The 16259-nt window shown below is 46.3% G+C and overlaps 1 protein-coding gene across 1 annotated transcript; it reads right to left on the reverse strand.

Moving 5' to 3' along the window:
* Positions 1 to 1625: 1625 nt before the first annotated feature.
* LOC130998514 (uncharacterized) lies at positions 1626 to 3626 on the reverse strand. Its single transcript, XM_057923929.1, has 3 exons — positions 3373 to 3626; positions 2133 to 3315; positions 1626 to 2045 (listed from the first exon to the last, which is right to left on the reverse strand). Exons 1-3 carry the CDS (start codon positions 3624 to 3626, stop codon positions 1626 to 1628), a joined length of 1857 nt encoding a protein of 618 aa, XP_057779912.1.
* Between the last annotated feature and the right edge of the window lie 12633 nt (positions 3627 to 16259).

Genomic DNA, 16259 nt, shown 5'->3' on the forward strand with positions numbered 1-16259 from the left:
ACCTCCTCGTCCTCGAACAGTTGTGGGCATTCATCGGTTGTATGTGAATTTGCCATGCAAAGTTGGCAAGTCTTCACAGGCTTCCGGATGTTGGGGGCCCCTTGGTTGGGTGTTCCTTGTGTTGTCATGAACTTTTCGAACATGTTGCATAGCTTGTCCAGCTTATCATCTTGGGCAGAAGGATTCGAGGTCGGTGCATTCCTGACTATTGTTCCTTCTTCGTCTCTGGACTCCTTGGCCATTTCAGCTATGAGTTTGAAAGCCTCTGCTGCATATTTATTCAGGATTGATCCTCCGCAAGCAGCGTGTAACCACTGCCTATCTTGCCTTCAAAGTCCTCCCACGAAATACCGAATAAGATCATGGTTCGGTATTTGATGTTGTGGGCATTTGGCCAACATTTGCTTGAACCTCCCCCAATACTCGTAGAGGATTTCTCCTTACCCCATCTTGATGTTGCTTATTCGTGTCCTCAAATTCTGGATTCGGGCTGCAGGAAAATACTTCTCCAAGAACTTACTTTGCAACTCCTGCCAAGTCCGGATGCTTCCTTCGGGCAAATCGTACAGCCACTCCCTCACTCCCTCTAATAGAGAGAACGGAAAAGTAAGGAGTCGGATGTATTCACCAAGTGCTTGGCTTGCAGTGCGCACTGTTCCGCATGCCATCTCGAAATCCTGAAGATGTCTTTGAGGGTCCTCCCCGGGCATATCACTGTACTTGGGCAAGATTTGAATCAGGGTATGCTTCAGCTCCCAGTTTCCAGTGATCTTCGGTAGTACGATGGCAGACGACCGGAGGTTTAGATTGTTCGGGAACATCATGTCCCGAAGGGTTTTGTTGGTATTATCATTCACTACTTCTGGATTTTCTGCCATCTCTCTTTCTTCTTCTAACTATCTTTGTCTCTCTCGTGCCTCTTGTTCTGTTCTGCCCTGCGTCTGTTCCCGTTGTTCAGTCGTACTAGTCGCTCAATCTCCGCGTTGAACAGAAGATCTTCGTTACCTGCACTCCTGGTACGACGAAGAAACACACAATAAGGCAAAACTAACACTTAAATTACAAAAGAAATTACTAGCGCTCTCGGTTCCCCAGCAACGGCGCCAATTTGACGAAGCTGTCGTTTGAGCTTCACGCAAATAAAATATCTTGTGCCTACAACTAGACTAGCTAGTGGTAAGTCCAGAGTCGAATTCACAGGGAACTGAGCAGTAACTCCTCCTGCAAGGGTGTCACTAAAAAGGGTTTGTATTCTGATGGGTTCTGACCACAACGTGCTTATGGGCAGAACAGGGTTTCCAACTAAACCCAAATCTGCATATATCCCGAGTATCCATCCAGAAAATAAAAATATTGATTTCCCGCAAGTCTCTCAAGCATCTCGTCAATGAAAGGCAAAGGGAAGTGATCATTCCTTGTCTTTTGATTGAGCTTGCGGTAGTCAATACATACTCTCCATCCGGTTTGTAACCTTGTAGCGATCAATTCCCGAAATTCATTTTCCACCGCTTGTATGCCAGACTTCTTGGGCACAACGTGCACTGGACTCACCCATCTACTATCGGACACTAGGTATATTATGCCCAAATCCAATAGTTTAAGTATCTCCTTCATCACGACCTCCTTCATCGCTGGATTAAGCTTCCTCTGGGATCTCGGGCTGGGGTTGCATCTTCTTCTAGCAATATGTGGTGCATACACACCGTAGGGCTTATGCCCTTAATATCGGCTAGGGTCCATCCAATAGCTTCTTTGTATTTACCTAAGGTCTTCTTAACCTTGCTTTCATCTTCTGGTGTTAACTCCGAGTTGATGATTACGGGCAAAGTGTCATTGTCGCCCAAAAATATGTATTTGAGATGTTTGGGCAGAGACTTCAGTTCGAGCTTGGGTGCTCTATGGAGTGAAGGCACCAATCGATCCTCAGCCTTCAAGGTAGGAATGTTCAGAGCTTCCGTGTGGTTGATTCCTTCGCTCCAAGCATTCAGCATTTTCACCGCCTCGTGTAGTTGTTTCTCCTGAACATCTTCCTCGGTGATATTGTTCTAGATTATCACATCGAGGGGTTCCCTGAGTGTCGTTCTGGGTAATTCCTCCTCAACAACCCTGTCGATTATATTGACACTATTCACCATCTCTGTGTCAGCTGGATGCTTCATGGCGTTATATATATCAAAAGTTACTGTCGCTTCCTCGAACTGGCATGTCAATTTGCCCGTATCACAATCGATACGTGTCCTGGCAGTTTTGAGAAAAGGCCTTCCTAGAAGCATGACTGGGTCGCGTGCTTTTGACTTTCCCATATCAAAGATGTAGAAATCTGCTGGGAAAATGAGTTCCTCCACTTTGACCAAAACGTCCTCCAGTATCCCCTCTGGGTACACATTTGACCTGTCTGCCAGTTGAATTACCACTCGGGTAGGCTTCAGCAGTCCTATCTCCAGGTCCTGATACATGGATAAAAGCATAACATTAATGGATGCCCCGAGGTCGAGCATTGCTTTATCCACCTTCATGGTCCCTATCACACAAGGAATGTAGAACATCCCTGGATCTCCACACTTTATCGGCATATCTCGTTGCAAGACTGCGAATATTGACTCGCCCACTTGGAACTTGGCATCATCAGTGTATTTAACCTTCCGGGTGCAGAGCTCTTTTAGGAATTTAGCGCATCTGGGCATAGAGCGTAGTGCGACCAGAAGGGGCATATTGACTTCCACCTTTCTGAAGATTTTCACCAATTCGGTCAATTCTTCCTTTTCCTGTTCTTTGGCCATTCTGCCTGGGAAGGGGATTATGGGCTCAATGTGTCTCAATTTTTCTTTGCCTTTCTCCGCTGCTTTCTTCTTGATTTCCCTTTCTTGAGCTAATTCTTCCTCATCTGTTGACCCCATTCCAACTTCCTCACTAACCTCTGGTTCCTCTTGAGTTTTCTTTCCAACCACTTCGGGTAATTCCTTGCCATTTCTGAGTGTCACAGCATTTACCTTCTTGACCTCCACTTGGGCAGGAAGTTCTCCTTGTTTGCTTTCCAGGCGAGCTACTGCTTGGGCAAGGTGTGACAGGTGGGCATTCACATTCTGCATTCCTCCCCTTGTCTCCATCATGAACTTTTTGGTCTCCTGCTGGAATTTTACTTGTTGTTGTGCCATTTGATGCACAAGCTCTGCCAGGGAGGATCCTCTTGCCTGTCGAGGTTGTTGCGAGTACTGCTGTTGATTACTTGGTTGCCCCTGGTTCGGCCCCAGATAGTTGTTGTTGTTGTACCTGAGGTTTTCATGCTGTCTCCATCCTTGGTTGTTGTATTGCTGCCTATAGGGTTCAAAAGGCTTTTGATTTTGTCCCCCATTACTTCCTCCTGACTATTGCCCAATAGCATTAACCTCCTCGTCCTCGAACAGTTGTGGGCATTCATCGGTTGTATGTGAATTTGCCATGCAAAGTTGGCAAGTCTTCACAGGCTTCCGGATGTTGGGGGCCCCTTGGTTGGGTGTTCCTTGTGTTGTCATGAACTTTTCGAACATGTTGCATAGCTTGTCCAGCTTATCATCTTGGGCAGAAGGATTCGAGGTCGGTGCATTCCTGACTATTGTTCCTTCTTCGTCTCTGGACTCCTTGGCCATTTCAGCTATGAGTTTGAAAGCCTCTGCTGCATATTTATTCAGGATTGATCCTCCGCAAGCAGCGTGTAACCACTGCCTATCTTGCCTTCAAAGTCCTCCCACGAAATACCGAATAAGATCATGGTTCGGTATTTGATGTTGTGGGCATTTGGCCAACATTTGCTTGAACCTCCCCCAATACTCGTAGAGGATTTCTCCTTACCCCATCTTGATGTTGCTTATTCGTGTCCTCAAATTCTGGATTCGGGCTGCAGGAAAATACTTCTCCAAGAACTTACTTTGCAACTCCTGCCAAGTCCGGATGCTTCCTTCGGGCAAATCGTACAGCCACTCCCTCACTCCCTCTAATAGAGAGAACGGAAAAGTAAGGAGTCGGATGTATTCACCAAGTGCTTGGCTTGCAGTGCGCACTGTTCCGCATGCCATCTCGAAATCCTGAAGATGTCTTTGAGGGTCCTCCCCGGGCATATCACTGTACTTGGGCAAGATTTGAATCAGGGTATGCTTCAGCTCCCAGTTTCCAGTGATCTTCGGTAGCACGATGGCAGACGACCGGAGGTTTAGATTGTTCGGGAACATCATGTCCCGAAGGGTTTTGTTGGTATTATCATTCACTACTTCTGGATTTTCTGCCATCTCTCTTTCTTCTTCTAACTATCTTTGTCTCTCTCGTGCCTCTTGTTCTGTTCTGCCCTGCGTCTGTTCCCGTTGTTCAGTCGTACTAGTCGCTCAATCTCCGCGTTGAACAGAAGATCTTCGTTACCTGCACTCCTGGTACGACGAAGAAACACACAATAAGGCAAAACTAACACTTAAATTACAAAAGAAATTACTAGCGCTCTCGGTTCCCCAGCAACGGCGCCAATTTGACGAAGCTGTCGTTTGAGCTTCACGCAAATAAAATATCTTGTGCCTACAACTAGACTAGCTAGTGGTAAGTCCAGAGTCGAATTCACAGGGAACTGAGCAGTAACTCCTCCTGCAAGGGTGTCACTAAAAAGGGTTTGTATTCTGATGGGTTCTGACCACAACGTGCTTATGGGCAGAACAGGGTTTCCAACTAAACCCAAATCTGCATATATCCCGAGTATCCATCCAGAAAATAAAAATATTGATTTCCCGCAAGTCTCTCAAGCATCTCGTCAATGAAAGGCAAAGGGAAGTGATCATTCCTTGTCTTTTGATTGAGCTTGCGGTAGTCAATACATACTCTCCATCCGGTTTGTAACCTTGTAGCGATCAATTCCCGAAATTCATTTTCCACCGCTTGTATGCCAGACTTCTTGGGCACAACGTGCACTGGACTCACCCATCTACTATCGGACACTAGGTATATTATGCCCAAATCCAATAGTTTAAGTATCTCCTTCATCACGACCTCCTTCATCGCTGGATTAAGCTTCCTCTGGGGATCTCGGGCTGGGGTTGCATCTTCTTCTAGCAATATGTGGTGCATACACACCGTAGGGCTTATGCCCTTAATATCGGCTAGGGTCCATCCAATAGCTTCTTTGTATTTACCTAAGGTCTTCTTAACCTTGCTTTCATCTTCTGGTGTTAACTCCGAGTTGATGATTACGGGCAAAGTGTCATTGTCGCCCAAAAATATGTATTTGAGATGTTTGGGCAGAGACTTCAGTTCGAGCTTGGGTGCTCTATGGAGTGAAGGCACCAATCGATCCTCAGCCTTCAAGGTAGGAATGTTCAGAGCTTCCGTGTGGTTGATTCCTTCGCTCCAAGCATTCAGCATTTTCACCGCCTCGTGTAGTTGTTTCTCCTGAACATCTTCCTCGGTGATATTGTTCTAGATTATCACATCGAGGGGTTCCCTGAGTGTCGTTCTGGGTAATTCCTCCTCAACAACCCTGTCGATTATATTGACACTATTCACCATCTCTGTGTCAGTTGGATGCTTCATGGCGTTATATATATCAAAAGTTACTGTCGCTTCCTCGAACTGGCATGTCAATTTGCCCGTATCACAATCGATACGTGTCCTGGCAGTTTTGAGAAAAGGCCTTCCTAGAAGCATGACTGGGTCGCGTGCTTTTGACTTTCCCATATCAAAGATGTAGAAGTCTGCTGGGAAAATGAGTTCCTCCACTTTGACCAAAACGTCCTCCAGTATCCCCTCTGGGTACACATTTGACCTGTCTGCCAGTTGAATTACCACTCGGGTAGGCTTCAGCAGTCCTATCTCCAGGTCCTGATACATGGATAAAAGCATAACATTAATGGATGCCCCGAGGTCGAGCATTGCTTTATCCACCTTCATGGTCCCTATCACACAAGGAATGTAGAACATCCCTGGATCTCCACACTTTATCGGCATATCTCGTTGCAAGACTGCGAATATTGACTCGCCCACTTGGAACTTGGCATCATCAGTGTATTTAACCTTCCGGGTGCAGAGCTCTTTTAGGAATTTAGCGCATCTGGGCATAGAGCGTAGTGCGACCAGAAGGGGCATATTGACTTCCACCTTTCTGAAGATTTTCACCAATTCGGTCAATTCTTCCTTTTCCTGTTCTTTGGCCATTCTGCCTGGGAAGGGGATTATGGGCTCAATGTGTCTCAATTTTTCTTTGCCTTTCTCCGCTGCTTTCTTCTTGATTTCCCTTTCTTGAGCTAATTCTTCCTCATCTGTTGACCCCATTCCAACTTCCTCACTAACCTCTGGTTCCTCTTGAGTTTTCTTTCCAACCACTTCGGGTAATTCCTTGCCATTTCTGAGTGTCACAGCATTTACCTTCTTGACCTCCACTTGGGCAGGAAGTTCTCCTTGTTTGCTTTCCAGGCGAGCTACTGCTTGGGCAAGGTGTGACAGGTGGGCATTCACATTCTGCATTCCTCCCCTTGTCTCCATCATGAACTTTTTGGTCTCCTGCTGGAATTTTACTTGTTGTTGTGCCATTTGATGCACAAGCTCTGCCAGGGAGGATCCTCTTGCCTGTCGAGGTTGTTGCGAGTACTGCTGTTGATTACTTGGTTGCCCCTGGTTCGGCCCCAGATAGTTGTTGTTGTTGTACCTGAGGTTTTCATGCTGTCTCCATCCTTGGTTGTTGTATTGCTGCCTATAGGGTTCAAAAGGCTTTTGATTTTGTCCCCCATTACTTCCTCCTGACTATTGCCCAATAGCATTAACCTCCTCGTCCTCGAACAGTTGTGGGCATTCATCGGTTGTATGTGAATTTGCCATGCAAAGTTGGCAAGTCTTCACAGGCTTCCGGATGTTGGGGGCCCCTTGGTTGGGTGTTCCTTGTGTTGTCATGAACTTTTCGAACATGTTGCATAGCTTGTCCAGCTTATCATCTTGGGCAGAAGGATTCGAGGTCGGTGCATTCCTGACTATTGTTCCTTCTTCGTCTCTGGACTCCTTGGCCATTTCAGCTATGAGTTTGAAAGCCTCTGCTGCATATTTATTCAGGATTGATCCTCCGCAAGCAGCGTGTAACCACTGCCTATCTTGCCTTCAAAGTCCTCCCACGAAATACCGAATAAGATCATGGTTCGGTATTTGATGTTGTGGGCATTTGGCCAACATTTGCTTGAACCTCCCCCAATACTCGTAGAGGATTTCTCCTTACCCCATCTTGATGTTGCTTATTCGTGTCCTCAAATTCTGGATTCGGGCTGCAGGAAAATACTTCTCCAAGAACTTACTTTGCAACTCCTGCCAAGTCCGGATGCTTCCTTCGGGCAAATCGTACAGCCACTCCCTCACTCCCTCTAATAGAGAGAACGGAAAAGTAAGGAGTCGGATGTATTCACCAAGTGCTTGGCTTGCAGTGCGCACTGTTCCGCATGCCATCTCGAAATCCTGAAGATGTCTTTGAGGGTCCTCCCCGGGCATATCACTGTACTTGGGCAAGATTTGAATCAGGGTATGCTTCAGCTCCCAGTTTCCAGTGATCTTCGGTAGCACGATGGCAGACGACCGGAGGTTTAGATTGTTCGGGAACATCATGTCCCGAAGGGTTTTATTGGTATTATCATTCACTACTTCTGGATTTTCTGCCATCTCTATTTCTTCTTCTAACTATCTTTGTCTCTCTCGTGCCTCTTGTTCTGTTCTGCCCTGCGTCTGTTCCCGTTGTTCAGTCGTACTAGTCGCTCAATCTCCGCGTTGAACAGAAGATCTTCGTTACCTGCACTCCTGGTACGACGAAGAAACACACAATAAGGCAAAACTAACACTTAAATTACAAAAGAAATTACTAGCGCTCTCGGTTCCCCAGCAACGGCGCCAATTTGACGAAGCTGTCGTTTGAGCTTCACGCAAATAAAATATCTTGTGCCTACAACTAGACTAGCTAGTGGTAAGTCCAGAGTCGAATTCACAGGGAACTGAGCAGTAACTCCTCCTGCAAGGGTGTCACTAAAAAGGGTTTGTATTCTGATGGGTTCTGACCACAACGTGCTTATGGGCAAAACAGGGTTTCCAACTAAACCCAAATCTGCATATATCCCGAGTATCCATCCAGAAAATAAAAATATTGATTTCCCGCAAGTCTCTCAAGCATCTCGTCAATGAAAGGCAAAGGGAAGTGATCATTCCTTGTCTTTTGATTGAGCTTGCGGTAGTCAATACATACTCTCCATCCAGTTTGTAACCTTGTAGCGATCAATTCCCGAAATTCATTTTCCACCGCTTGTATGCCAGACTTCTTGGGCACAACGTGCACTGGACTCACCCATCTACTATCGGACACTAGGTATATTATGCCCAAATCCAATAGTTTAAGTATCTCCTTCATCACGACCTCCTTCATCGCTGGATTAAGCTTTCTCTGGGGATCTCGGGCTGGGGTTGCATCTTCTTCTAGCAATATGTGGTGCATACACACCGTAGGGCTTATGCCCTTAATATCGGCTAGGGTCCATCCAATAGCTTCTTTGTATTTACCTAAGGTCTTCTTAACCTTGCTTTCATCTTCTGGTGTTAACTCCGAGTTGATGATTACGGGCAAAGTGTCATTGTCGCCCAAAAATATGTATTTGAGATGTTTGGGCAGAGACTTCAGTTCGAGCTTGGGTGCTCTATGGAGTGAAGGCACCAATCGATCCTCAGCCTTCAAGGTAGGAATGTTCAGAGCTTCCGTGTGGTTGATTCCTTCGCTCCAAGCATTCAGCATTTTCACCGCCTCGTGTAGTTGTTCCTCCTGAACATCTTCCTCGGTGATATTGTTCTAGATTATCACATCGAGGGGTTCCCTGAGTGTCGTTCTGGGTAATTCCTCCTCAACAACCCTGTCGATTATATTGACACTATTCACCATCTCTGTGTCAGCTGGATGCTTCATGGCGTTATATATATCAAAAGTTACTGTCGCTTCCTCGAACTGGCATGTCAATTTGCCCGTATCACAATCGATACGTGTCCTGGCAGTTTTGAGAAAAGGCCTTCCTAGAAGCATGACTGGGTCGCGTGCTTTTGACTTTCCCATATCAAAGATGTAGAAGTCTGCTGGGAAAATGAGTTCCTCCACTTTGACCAAAACGTCCTCCAGTATCCCCTCTGGGTACACATTTGACCTGTCTGCCAGTTGAATTACCACTCGGGTAGGCTTCAGCAGTCCTATCTCCAGGTCCTGATACATGGATAAAAGCATAACATTAATGGATGCCCCGAGGTCGAGCATTGCTTTATCCACCTTCATGGTCCCTATCACACAAGGAATGTAGAACATCCCTGGATCTCCACACTTTATCGGCATATCTCGTTGCAAGACTGCGAATATTGACTCGCCCACTTGGAACTTGGCATCATCAGTGTATTTAACCTTCCGGGTGCAGAGCTCTTTTAGGAATTTAGCGCATCTGGGCATAGAGCGTAGTGCGACCAGAAGGGGCATATTGACTTCCACCTTTCTGAAGATTTTCACCAATTCGGTCAATTCTTCCTTTTCCTGTTCTTTGGCCATTCTGCCTGGGAAGGGGATTATGGGCTCAATGTGTCTCAATTTTTCTTTGCCTTTCTCCGCTGCTTTCTTCTTGATTTCCCTTTCTTGAGCTAATTCTTCCTCATCTGTTGACCCCATTCCAACTTCCTCACTAACCTCTGGTTCCTCTTGAGTTTTCTTTCCAACCACTTCGGGTAATTCCTTGCCATTTCTGAGTGTCACAGCATTTACCTTCTTGACCTCCACTTGGGCAGGAAGTTCTCCTTGTTTGCTTTCCAGGCGAGCTACTGCTTGGGCAAGGTGTGACAGGTGGGCATTCACATTCTGCATTCCTCCCCTTGTCTCCATCATGAACTTTTTGGTCTCCTGCTGGAATTTTACTTGTTGTTGTGCCATTTGATGCACAAGCTCTGCCAGGGAGGATCCTCTTGCCTGTCGAGGTTGTTGCGAGTACTGCTGTTGATTACTTGGTTGCCCCTGGTTCGGCCCCAGATAGTTGTTGTTGTTGTACCTGAGGTTTTCATGCTGTCTCCATCCTTGGTTGTTGTATTGCTGCCTATAGGGTTCAAAAGGCTTTTGATTTTGTCCCCCATTACTTCCTCCTGACTATTGCCCAATAGCATTAACCTCCTCGTCCTCGAACAGTTGTGGGCATTCATCGGTTGTATGTGAATTTGCCATGCAAAGTTGGCAAGTCTTCACAGGCTTCCGGATGTTGGGGGCCCCTTGGTTGGGTGTTCCTTGTGTTGTCATGAACTTTTCGAACATGTTGCATAGCTTGTCCAGCTTATCATCTTGGGCAGAAGGATTCGAGGTCGGTGCATTCCTGACTATTGTTCCTTCTTCGTCTCTGGACTCCTTGGCCATTTCAGCTATGAGTTTGAAAGCCTCTGCTGCATATTTATTCAGGATTGATCCTCCGCAAGCAGCGTGTAACCACTGCCTATCTTGCCTTCAAAGTCCTCCCACGAAATACCGAATAAGATCATGGTTCGGTATTTGATGTTGTGGGCATTTGGCCAACATTTGCTTGAACCTCCCCCAATACTCGTAGAGGATTTCTCCTTACCCCATCTTGATGTTGCTTATTCGTGTCCTCAAATTCTGGATTCGGGCTGCAGGAAAATACTTCTCCAAGAACTTACTTTGCAACTCCTGCCAAGTCCGGATGCTTCCTTCGGGCAAATCGTACAGCCACTCCCTCACTCCCTCTAATAGAGAGAACGGAAAAGTAAGGAGTCGGATGTATTCACCAAGTGCTTGGCTTGCAGTGCGCACTGTTCCGCATGCCATCTCGAAATCCTGAAGATGTCTTTGAGGGTCCTCCCCGGGCATATCACTGTACTTGGGCAAGATTTGAATCAGGGTATGCTTCAGCTCCCAGTTTCCAGTGATCTTCGGTAGCACGATGGCAGACGACCGGAGGTTTAGATTGTTCGGGAACATCATGTCCCGAAGGGTTTTGTTGGTATTATCATTCACTACTTCTGGATTTTCTGCCATCTCTCTTTCTTCTTCTAACTATCTTTGTCTCTCTCGTGCCTCTTGTTCTGTTCTGCCCTGCGTCTGTTCCCGTTGTTCAGTCGTACTAGTCGCTCAATCTCCGCGTTGAACAGAAGATCTTCATTACCTGCACTCCTGGTACGACGAAGAAACACACAATAAGGCAAAACTAACACTTAAATTACAAAAAAAATTACTAGCGCTCTCGGTTCCCCAGCAACGGCGCCAATTTGACGAAGCTGTCGTTTGAGCTTCACGCAAATAAAATATATTGTGCCTACAACTAGACTAGCTAGTGGTAAGTCCAGAGTCGAATTCACAGGGAACTGAGCAGTAACTCCTCCTGCAAGGGTGTCACTAAAAAGGGTTTGTATTCTGATGGGTTCTGACCACAACGTGCTTATGGGCAGAACAGGGTTTCCAACTAAACCCAAATCTGCATATATCCAGAGTATCCATCCAGAAAATAAAAATATTGATTTCCCGCAAGTCTCTCAAGCATCTCGTCAATGAAAGGCAAAGGGAAGTGATCATTCCTTGTCTTTTGATTGAGCTTGCGGTAGTCAATACATACTCTCCATCCGGTTTGTAACCTTGTAGCGATCAATTCCCGAAATTCATTTTCCACCGCTTGTATGCCAGACTTCTTGGGCACAACGTGCACTGGACTCACCCATCTACTATCGGACACTAGGTATATTATGCCCAAATCCAATAGTTTAAGTATCTCCTTCATCACGACCTCCTTCATCGCTGGATTAAGCTTCCTCTGGGGATCTCGGGCCGGGGTTGCATCTTCTTCTAGCAATATGTGGTGCATACACACCGTAGGGCTTATGCCCTTAATATCGGCTAGGGTCCATCCAATAGCTTCTTTGTATTTACCTAAGGTCTTCTTAACCTTGCTTTCATCTTCTGGTGTTAACTCCGAGTTGATGATTACGGGCAAAGTGTCATTGTCGCCCAAAAATATGTATTTGAGATGTTTGGGCAGAGACTTCAGTTCGAGCTTGGGTGCTCTATGGAGTGAAGGCACCAATCGATCCTCAGCCTTCAAGGTAGGAATGTTCAGAGCTTCCGTGTGGTTGATTCCTTCGCTCCAAGCATTCAGCATTTTCACCGCCTCGTGTAGTTGTTCCTCCTGAACATCTTCCTCGGTGATATTGTTCTAGATTATCACATCGAGGGGTTCCCTGAGTGTCGTTCTGGGTAATTCCTCCTCAACAACCCTGTCGATTATATTGACACTATTCACCATCTCTGTGTCAGCTGGATGCTTCATGGCGTTATATATATCAAAAGTTACTGTCGCTTCCTCGAACTGGCATGTCAATTTGCCCGTATCACAATCGATACGTGTCCTGGCAGTTTTGAGAAAAGGCCTTCCTAGAAGCATGACTGGGTCGCGTGCTTTTGACTTTCCCATATCAAAGATGTAGAAGTCTGCTGGGAAAATGAGTTCCTCCACTTTGACCAAAACGTCCTCCAGTATCCCCTCTGGGTACACATTTGACCTGTCTGCCAGTTGAATTACCACTCGGGTAGGCTTCAGCAGTCCTATCTCCAGGTCCTGATACATGGATAAAAGCATAACATTAATGGATGCCCCGAGGTCGAGCATTGCTTTATCCACCTTCATGGTCCCTATCACACAAGGAATGTAGAACATCCCTGGATCTCCACACTTTATCGGCATATCTCGTTGCAAGACTGCGAATATTGACTCGCCCACTTGGAACTTGGCATCATCAGTGTATTTAACCTTCCGGGTGCAGAGCTCTTTTAGGAATTTAGCGCATCTGGGCATAGAGCGTAGTGCGACCAGAAGGGGCATATTGACTTCCACCTTTCTGAAGATTTTCACCAATTCGGTCAATTCTTCCTTTTCCTGTTCTTTGGCCATTCTGCCTGGGAAGGGGATTATGGGCTCAATGTGTCTCAATTTTTCTTTGCCTTTCTCCGCTGCTTTCTTCTTGATTTCCCTTTCTTGAGCTAATTCTTCCTCATCTGTTGACCCCATTCCAACTTCCTCACTAACCTCTGGTTCCTCTTGAGTTTTCTTTCCAACCACTTCGGGTAATTCCTTGCCATTTCTGAGTGTCACAGCATTTACCTTCTTGACCTCCACTTGGGCAGGAAGTTCTCCTTGTTTGCTTTCCAGGCGAGCTACTGCTTGGGCAAGGTGTGACAGGTGGGCATTCACATTCTGCATTCCTCCCCTTGTCTCCATCATGAACTTTTTGGTCTCCTGCTGGAATTTTACTTGTTGTTGTGCCATTTGATGCACAAGCTCTGCCAGGGAGGATCCTCTTGCCTGTCGAGGTTGTTGCGAGTACTGCTGTTGATTACTTGGTTGCCCCTGGTTCGGCCCCAGATAGTTGTTGTTGTTGTACCTGAGGTTTTCATGCTGTCTCCATCCTTGGTTGTTGTATTGCTGCCTATAGGGTTCAAAAGGCTTTTGATTTTGTCCCCCATTACTTCCTCCTGACTATTGCCCAATAGCATTAACCTCCTCGTCCTCGAACAGTTGTGGGCATTCATCGGTTGTATGTGAATTTGCCATGCAAAGTTGGCAAGTCTTCACAGGCTTCCGGATGTTGGGGGCCCCTTGGTTGGGTGTTCCTTGTGTTGTCATGAACTTTTCGAACATGTTGCATAGCTTGTCCAGCTTATCATCTTGGGCAGAAGGATTCGAGGTCGGTGCATTCCTGACTATTGTTCCTTCTTCGTCTCTGGACTCCTTGGCCATTTCAGCTATGAGTTTGAAAGCCTCTGCTGCATATTTATTCAGGATTGATCCTCCGCAAGCAGCGTGTAACCACTGCCTATCTTGCCTTCAAAGTCCTCCCACGAAATACCGAATAAGATCATGGTTCGGTATTTGATGTTGTGGGCATTTGGCCAACATTTGCTTGAACCTCCCCCAATACTCGTAGAGGATTTCTCCTTACCCCATCTTGATGTTGCTTATTCGTGTCCTCAAATTCTGGATTCGGGCTGCAGGAAAATACTTCTCCAAGAACTTACTTTGCAACTCCTGCCAAGTCCGGATGCTTCCTTCGGGCAAATCGTACAGCCACTCCCTCACTCCCTCTAATAGAGAGAACGGAAAAGTAAGGAGTCGGATGTATTCACCAAGTGCTTGGCTTGCAGTGCGCACTGTTCCGCATGCCATCTCGAAATCCTGAAGATGTCTTTGAGGGTCCTCCCCGGGCATATCACTGTACTTGGGCAAGATTTGAATCAGGGTATGCTTCAGCTCCCAGTTTCCAGTGATCTTCGGTAGCACGATGGCAGACGACCGGAGGTTTAGATTGTTCGGGAACATCATGTCCCGAAGGGTTTTGTTGGTATTATCATTCACTACTTCTGGATTTTCTGCCATCTCTCTTTCTTCTTCTAACTATCTTTGTCTCTCTCGTGCCTCTTGTTCTGTTCTGCCCTGCGTCTGTTCCCGTTGTTCAGTCGTACTAGTCGCTCAATCTCCGCGTTGAACAGAAGATCTTCGTTACCTGCACTCCTGGTACGACGAAGAAACACACAATAAGGCAAAACTAACACTTAAATTACAAAAGAAATTACTAGCGCTCTCGGTTCCCCAGCAACGGCGCCAATTTGACGAAGCTGTCGTTTGAGCTTCACGCAAATAAAATATATTGTGCCTACAACTAGACTAGCTAGTGGTAAGTCCAGAGTCGAATTCACAGGGAACTGAGCAGTAACTCCTCCTGCAAGGGTGTCACTAAAAAGGGTTTGTATTCTGATGGGTTCTGACCACAACGTGCTTATGGGCAGAACAGGGTTTCCAACTAAACCCAAATCTGCATATATCCAGAGTATCCATCCAGAAAATAAAAATATTGATTTCCCGCAAGTCTCTCAAGCATCTCGTCAATGAAAGGCAAAGGGAAGTGATCATTCCTTGTCTTTTGATTGAGCTTGCGGTAGTCAATACATACTCTCCATCCGGTTTGTAACCTTGTAGCGATCAATTCCCGAAATTCATTTTCCACCGCTTGTATGCCAGACTTCTTGGGCACAACGTGCACTGGACTCACCCATCTACTATCGGACACTAGGTATATTATGCCCAAATCCAATAGTTTAAGTATCTCCTTCATCACGACCTCCTTCATCGCTGGATTAAGCTTCCTCTGGGGATCTCGGGCTGGGGTTGCATCTTCTTCTAGCAATATGTGGTGCATACACACCGTAGGGCTTATGCCCTTAATATCGGCTAGGGTCCATCCAATAGCTTCTTTGTATTTACCTAAGGTCTTCTTAACCTTGCTTTCATCTTCTGGTGTTAACTCCGAGTTGATGATTACGGGCAAAGTGTCATTGTCGCCCAAAAATATGTATTTGAGATGTTTGGGCAGAGACTTCAGTTCGAGCTTGGGTGCTCTATGGAGTGAAGGCACCAATCGATCCTCAGCCTTCAAGGTAGGAATGTTCAGAGCTTCCGTGTGGTTGATTCCTTCGCTCCAAGCATTCAGCATTTTCACCGCCTCGTGTAGTTGTTCCTCCTGAACATCTTCCTCGGTGATATTGTTCTAGATTATCACATCGAGGGGTTCCCTGAGTGTCGTTCTGGGTAATTCCTCCTCAACAACCCTGTCGATTATATTGACACTATTCACCATCTCTGTGTCAGCTGGATGCTTCATGGCGTTATATATATCAAAAGTTACTGTTGCTTCCTCGAACTGGCATGTCAATTTGGCCGTATCACAATCGATACGTGTCCTGGCAGTTTTGAGAAAAGGCCTTCCTAGAAGCATGACTGGGTCGCGTGCTTTTGACTTTCCCATATCAAAGATGTAGAAGTCTGCTGGGAAAATGAGTTCCTCCACTTTGACCAAAACGTCCTCCAGTATCCCCTCTGGGTACACATTTGACCTGTCTGCCAGTTGAATTACCACTCGGGTAGGCTTCCGCAGTCCTATCTCCAGGTCCTGATACATGGATAAAAGCATAACATTAATGGATGCCCCGAGGTCGAGCATTGCTTTATCCACCTTCATGGTCCCTATCACACAAGGAATGTAGAACATCCCTGGATCTCCACACTTTATCGGCATATCTCGTTGCAAGACTGCGGATATTGACTCGCCCACTTGGAACTTGGCATCATCAGTGTATTTAACCTTCCGGGTGCAGAGCTCTTTTAGGAATTTAGCGCATCTGGGCATAGAGCGTAGTGCGACCAGAAGGGGCATATTGACTT

Source organism: Salvia miltiorrhiza, chromosome 8 (assembly GCF_028751815.1).
Source record: "Salvia miltiorrhiza cultivar Shanhuang (shh) chromosome 8, IMPLAD_Smil_shh, whole genome shotgun sequence".
NCBI lineage: Eukaryota > Viridiplantae > Streptophyta > Magnoliopsida > Lamiales > Lamiaceae > Salvia > Salvia miltiorrhiza.